The sequence below is a fragment of the Coregonus lavaretus genome (genome assembly GCF_964263955.1).
Source record: "Coregonus lavaretus genome assembly, contig: HAP1_SCAFFOLD_8091, whole genome shotgun sequence".
In the NCBI taxonomy this organism is placed as follows: Eukaryota; Metazoa; Chordata; class Actinopteri; order Salmoniformes; family Salmonidae; genus Coregonus; species Coregonus lavaretus.
The window spans coordinates 1-7500 of NW_028158536.1; the positions used below are offsets into that span (position 1 = coordinate 1).

General features: G+C 41.8%; 1 protein-coding gene across 1 annotated transcript in view; it reads right to left on the bottom strand.

The window, feature by feature from the left end:
* Positions 1-16: 16 nt before the first annotated feature.
* Positions 17-7500, bottom strand: part of LOC311123864 (fibronectin type III domain-containing protein 3B-like) — a gene marked incomplete at its 3' end in the record, with an annotated part of 21612 nt that continues 14128 nt past the window's right edge. Inside the window, exons 9-11 of the mRNA XM_084198085.1 lie at positions 6893-7067; positions 3473-3559; positions 17-44 (exon numbers count right to left, since the gene is read on the bottom strand). Of these exons, the coding sequence (XP_084054211.1) occupies positions 17-44; positions 3473-3559; positions 6893-7067 (290 nt within the window). The remainder of the gene's footprint in view (positions 45-3472; positions 3560-6892; positions 7068-7500) is intronic.

Sequence of the window (7500 nt, forward strand, 5' to 3'; positions counted from 1 at the left end):
TCACTGGGTTTATTACTGCCACCCTCCACGTTAGACGCTATCAGCTGCAGAGAGTGAGAGAGAGAGGGGGAGAGAGAGAGAGAGAGAGAGAGAGAGAGAGAGAGGGGGGGAGAGAGAGAGAGAGAGAGAGAGAGAGAGAGAGAGAGAGGGGCGATTTTATTTTATGTATTGATTGTACATTTGAAATAGATGGCATATTATCCAATAAACTGCTATAAATGATCACCTCTTTATAAAAGTCATAGTTCTAAAGAAAGTTTCCAAATAAATCGCACTGCTGATTATAATGAGTTGTACTGTACTGAATATGTGTTGCACAGATCTGTGCTATCGGCTATTGGCATTGTCTGTGCTCTTTTGTGTGATGTAAATGTCTGCCTTGCTGTGTAGACTGGATAACTTTAATTCAATCTGTCATTCAGAGAACACACAACAAAGAAAAGCACATTGTACAAAACAAAACACCCACTCCTCTCTATTCACCTCCTCTATATTCACCTCCCTTAATCTCTCTCAATTCAATTCAATTCAAGGGCATGGGAAACATATGTTTACATTGCCAAAGCAAGTGAAATGGATAAACAAAAGTGAAACAAACAATAAAAATGAACAGTAAATATTACACTCACACAAGTTCCAAAATAATAGAGACATTTCAAATGTCATATTATGTCTATATACAGCTCTCTCTCTCTCTCTCTCTCTCTCTCTCTCTCTCTCTCTCTCTCTCTCTCTCTCTCTCTCTCTCTCTATATATATATATATATATATATATATACAGAAGGTTTGGACACACCTACTCATTTAAGGGGTCTTATTTATTTTGTACTATTTTCTACACTGTAGAATAATAATGAAGACATCAAAACTATGAAATAACACATATGAAAAAAAATTAAGACTCCTCATCTCTAGACTCTACACACAATACCCCATAATGACAAACAAATTAAAATAATAATAAACAGAAATAACTTATTTACATAAATATTCAGACCCTTTGCTCAAAATAGAGCTCAGGTGCATCCTGTTTCCATTGATCCTCCTTGAGATGTTTCTACAACTTGATTGGAGTCCACCTTTGGTAAATTCAATTGATTGGACATGATTTGGAAAGGCACACACCTGTCTATATAAGGTCCCACAGTTGACAGTGCATGTCAGAGCAAAAGGTCGAAGGAATTGTCTGTAGAGCTCCGAGACAGGATTGTGTCGAGGCACAGATCTGGGGAAGGGTACCAAAAATGGAAGAAGTTTGGAACCACCAAGACTCTTCCTAGAGCTGGCGGCCCGGCCAAACTGAGCTATCGGGGGAGAAGGGCCTTTGTCAGGGAGGTGACCGAGAACCCGATGGTCACTCTGACAGAGCTCCAGAGTTCCTCTGTGGAGATGGGAGAACCTTCCAGAAGGACAACTATCTCTGCAGCATTCCACCAATCAGGCCTTTATAGTAGAGTGGCCAGACGGAAGCCCCTCCTCAGTAAAAGGCACATGAAAGCCCGCTTGGAGTTTGCCAAAAGGCACCTAAAGGAGTCTCAGACCATGAGAAACAAGATTCTCTGGTCTGATGAAACCAAGATTGACTGAATGCCAAGCGTCACTTCTGGAGGAAACCTGGCACCATCCCTACGGTGAAGCATGGTGGTGGCAGCATCATGCTATGGGGATTTTTTTCAGCGGCAGGGACTGGGAGACTAGTCAGGATTGAGGCAAAGATGAACGGAGCAAAGTACAGAGAGATCCTTGATGAAAACCTGCTCCAGAGCGCTCATGACCTCAGACTTGGGTGAAGGTTCAACTTCCAACAGGACAACGACCTTAAGCACACAGCCAAGACAACGCAGTAGTGGCTTTGGGACAAGTCTCTGAATGCCCTTGAGTGGCCCAGCCAGAGCCCGGACTTGAACCCGACTGAACATCTCTGGAGAGACCTGAAAATAGCTGTGCAGCAACGCTCCCCATCCAACCTGACAGAGCTTGAGAGGATCTGCAGAGAAGAATGGGAGAAACTCCCCAAATACAGGTGTGCCAAGCTTGTAGAGTCATACCCAAGAAGATTCAGGGCTGTAATCGTTGCCAAAGGTGCTTCAACAAAGTACTGAGTAAAGGGTCTGAATACTTTTGTAAATGTGACGTTTAAGTTTTTTTTTAAAATTATTATTATAAATTAGCAAACATTTCTAAAATCCTGTTTTTGCTTTGTCATTATGTGGTATTGTGTGTAGAATGATGAGGGAAAAAAACTATTTAATCAGTTTTAGAATAAGGCTGTAACCTACCAAAATGTGGAAAAAGTCAAGGGGTCTGAATACTTCCCTCAACTAATGGACACTACAGAGAGAGAGAGAGAGGGATGACTGGAGGGGAGAAGAGAGGGATGTTCTAGACCACTCTCTAATCAACGAGTCACTACTTCAACACTGTGACATAAATATAGACATTTCCAAAACGCCAATTTTCACATTTGTGTTTTTTCATCAGAAATGATTGCTTATTGGTACCTTCATGTGAGTGTAAAATATTACTGATCTAAGATGTTTTATTAATAGATTTTAGATGTTTATGAAAATGTGTCTCTTTGCAAAACACTATATATCCATTGTTTTGCTGGAATGGAATGTTCGTATCCTATATATTTGATTGTGATATGTGGTTGTCTCACCTAGCTACCTTAAGATGAATGCACTTACTGTAAGTCACTCTGGATAAGAGTATCTGCTAAATGACTAAAATGTCAAATGTAAATGTTTTACATACAGATCTCATACTACTGTATGAAAAAACGAATATATATAATCATAATATTGACATCACAAATGTATTATTTCTACAGTTCTTTATAAAAAAACAAACATGTTATTTATTCCATTTGACTGTTTAAAACCTAGCAGTACTACTTATTTCTCTGAGAGTGACCTGGATATATAGCATTTAGCAAAAAACTTTATTTGTCTCTCTGAAATGAAACCATCAAGTGATATATTTTAAACAAATACATGTCTGTCATTGAACAACCCCATGCCATGATTAGATAGTGAAAAAACACACCAATCTCTTTCATAATTTCTTTAAACAATAAAAGCTAATTTACCAACATTTCTGAAAATGGATATATAGCTTTTTGGAATAAAACTGTTCACCATTTTTTTGTGATGATTTGTCCCATACAGACAGATCACACACACATACACGCATGTAGGCACACAAATATGCTCCATACACGTGCACGCACGCACGCACGTTTATAAATAGCAGTAAATTGCAGGTATTTCTACAGAGGATAGACTGATGGTGGTTGTACGGTTTCTAAATGGTGGTTCATTGTGTAGTGCGTGTGTGCTCGTGCACATGTTGACACCAATCATTGTGTCTTTCTAGCAGAATAAAAGCCTTTTTCTGTTTCCACGGTAACACACAATCAGACGCCATTTCACCACCATAAAACCTCCCAGACAGACACACACACTCTTACCCTGAATTTGTATTGTGTGCTCCTCTTCAGGCCTTGCACTGTGCAGGTTAGGTTGTCTCCAGTGTATTTTGGATGAAAGTCTGTTCCCTGGAAGGTGACACGTTCTCAATTAACCTTTAAACTGATGTTTTGCTGTACTTGGGTGTGTACAGTTGAAGTCGGAAGTTTACATACACTTAGGTTGGAGTCATTGAAACTCGTTTTTCAACCAATCCACAAATTTCTTGTTAACAAACTATAGTTTTGGCAAGTCGGTTAGGACATCTACTTTGTGCATGACACAAGTATTTTTTCCAACAATTGTTTACAGACAGATTATTTCACTTATAATTCACTGTATCACAATTCCAGTGGGTCAGAAATTTACATACACTAAGTTGACTGTGCCTTTAAACAGCTTGGAAAATTCCAGAAAATGATGTCATGGCTTTAGAAGCGTCAGATAGGCTAAGTGACATCATTTGAGTCAATTTGAGGTGTACCTGTGGATTTATTTCAAGGCATACAGTGAGGGAAAAAAGTATTTGATCCCCTGCTGATTTTGTACGTTTGCCCACTGACAAAGAAATTATCAGTCTATAATTTTAATGGTAGGTTTATTTGAACAGTGTGAGACAGAATAACAACAAAAAAATCCAGAAAAACGCATGTCAAAAATGTTATAAATTGATTTGAATTTTAATGAAGGAAATAAGTATTTGACCCCCTCTCAATCAGAAAGATTTCTGGCTCCCAGGTGTCTTTTATACAGGTAACGAGCTGAGATTAGGAGCACACTCTTAAAGGGAGTGCTCCTAATCTCAGTTTGTTACCTGTATAAAAGACACCTGTCCACAGAAGCAATCAATCAATCAGATTCCAAACTCTCCACTATGGCCAAGACCAAAGAGCTCTCCAAGGATGTCAGGGACAGGATTGTAGATCTACACAAGGCTGGAATGGGCTACAAGACCATCGCCAAGCAGCTTGGTGAGAAGGTGACAACAGTTGGTGCGATTATTCGCAAATGGAAGAAACACAAAATAACTGTCAATCTCCCTCGGCCTGGGGCTCCATGCAAAATCTCACCTCGTGGAGTTGCAATGATCATGAGAACGGTGAGGAATCAGCCCAGAACTACACGGGAGGATCTTGTCAATGATCTCAAGGCAGCTGGGACCATAGTCACCAAGAAAACAATTGGTAACACACTACGCTGTGAAGGACTGAAATCCTGCAGCGGCCGCAAGGTCCCCCTGCTCAAGAAAGCACATATAGATGCCCGTCTGAAGTTTGCCAATGAACATCTGAATGATTCAGAGGAGAACTGGGTGAAAATGTTGTGGTCAGATGAGAGCAAAATCGAGCTCTTTGGCATCAACTCAACTTGCCGTGTTTGGAGGAGGAGGAATGCTGCCTATGACCCCAAGAACACCATCCCCCACCGTCAAACATGGAGGTGGAAACATTATGCTTTGGGGGTGTTTTTCTGCTAAGGGGACAGGACAACTTCACCGCATCAAAGGGACGATGGACGGGGCCATGTACCGTCAAATCTTGGGTGAGAACCTCCTTCCCTCAGCCAGGATATTGAAAATGGGTCGTGGATGGGTATTCCAGCATGACAATGACCCAAAACACACGGCCAAGGCAATAAAGGAGTGTCTCAAGAAGAAGCACATTAAGGTCCTGGAGTGGCCTAGCCAGTCTCCAGACCTTAATCCCATAGAAAATCTGTGGAAGGAGCTGAAGGTTCGAGTTGCCAAACGTCAGCCTCGAAACCTTAATGAGAAGGAGAAGATCTGCAAAGAGGAGTGGGACAAAATCCCTCCTGAGATGTGTGCAAACCTGGTGGCCAACAACAAGAAACGTCTGACCTCTGTGATTGCCAACAAGGGTTTTGCCACCAAGTACTAAGTTATGTTTTGCAGAGGGGTCAAATACTTATCATTAAAATGCAAATCAATTGATAACATTTTTGACATGCGTTTTCCTGGATTTCTTTGTTGTTATTCTGTCTCTCACTGTTCAAATAAACCTACCATTAAAATTATAGACTGATCTTGTCTTTGTCAGTGGGCAAACGTACAAAATCAGCAGGGGATCAAATACTTTTTTCCCTCACTGTACCTTCAACCTCAGTGCCTCTTTGCTTGACATCATGGGAAAATCAAAAGAAATCAGCCATGACCTCAGATTTTTTTTTTTGTAGACCTCCACAAGTCTGGTTCATCCTTGGGAGCAATTTCCAAACGCCTGAAGGTACCACGTTCATCTGTACAAACAATAGTACACAAGTATAAACACCATGGGACCACGCAGCCGTCATACCGCTCAGGAAGGAGACGCATTCTGTCTCCTAGAGATTAACGTACTTTGGTGCGAAAAGTGCAAATCAATCCCAGAACAACAGCAAAGGACCTTGTGAAGATGCTGGAGGAAACAGGTACAAAAGTATCTATATCCACAGTAAAACGAGTCCTATATCGACATAACCTGAAAGGCCGCTCAGCAAGGAAGAAGCCACTGCTCCAAAACTGCCATAAAAAAGCCAGACTACGGTTTGCAACTGCACATGGGGACAAAGACCATACTTTTTGGTGAAAAGTCCTCTGGTCTGATGAAACAAAAATAGAACTGTTTGGCCATAATGTCCATCGTTATGTTTGGAGGAAAAAGGGGGTGCCTTGCAAGCCGAAGAACACCATCCCAACCGTGAAGCACGGGGGTGGCAGCATCATGCTGTGGGGGTGCTTTGCTGCAGGAGGGCCTGGTGCACTTCACAAAATAGATGGCATCATGAGGAAGGAAAATGATGTGGATATATTGAAGCAACATCTCAAGACATCAGTCAGGAAGTTAAAGCTTGGTCGCAAATGGGTCTTCCAAATGGACAATGACCCCAAGCATACTTCCAAAGTTGTGGCAAAATGGCTTAAGGACAACAAAGTCAAGGTATTGGAGTGGCCATCACAAAGCCCTGACCTCAATCCTATAGAAAATTTGGGGGCAGAACTGAAAAAGTGTGTGCGAACCTACAAACCTGACTCAGTTACACCAACTCTGTCAGGAGGAATGGGCCACAATTCATGGGCCAAAATTCACCCAACTTATTGTGGGAAGCTTGTGGAAGGCTACCCAAAACATTTGACCCAAGTTAAACAATTTAAAGGCAATGCTACCAAATACTAATTGAGTGTATGTAAACTTCTGACCCACTGGGAATGTGATGAAAGAAATAAAAGCTGAAATAAATCATTCTCTCTACTATTATTCTGACATTTCACATTCTTAAAATAAAGTGGTGATCCTAACTGACCTAAGATTAAATGTCAAGAATTGTGAAAAACTTAGTTTAAATGTATTTGGCTAAGGTGTATGTAAACTTCCGACTTCAACTGTATGTGTGTGTGCGTCATTATATCTGTGTGTGTGACTCACGGTATTGTCCTCCTGGATCTCGAGTGTGTATGTGAGCAGTTCTTCATTGGCGCTGCCCTCGGGCCGGCCCCACTCCAGGGTGACCCAGGAGATGCCCGCCCGCAGCAGCCGCGGTGCCAGGGGGCACGAGGGTAACGTACCTGTAGTGTAGAATACAACCTCCGCACTGAAACCACTGTGGAGGGAGGGAGGGAGGGACAAGAGTTTAGACACACACAAAGCAGAGCTCATCTCCTTCATCTCTTCTGCACCATGCTTTATCTCTTTCCATCTCTCCCTCCATTACCTCCCTCCATCTCCCTCCTCTTTTCTCTCACTGTAACGACCGGCCGCAGGGGAATCTGCCCCCAACGGCAATGATGCGAGAACAAGAGGAGCGCGGCAACAAGAAAATAGAGAGAGACTCATTCAGAGTGATAAGACTCATCAACCAGACAACTAACCTCAACACAGCTATACATCAACCAGACAACTAACCTCAACACAGCTATACATCAACCAGACAACTAACCTCAACACAGATCTACATCAACCAGACAACTAACCTCAACACAGATCTACATCAACCAGACAACTAACCTCAACACAGATATACATCAACCAGACAA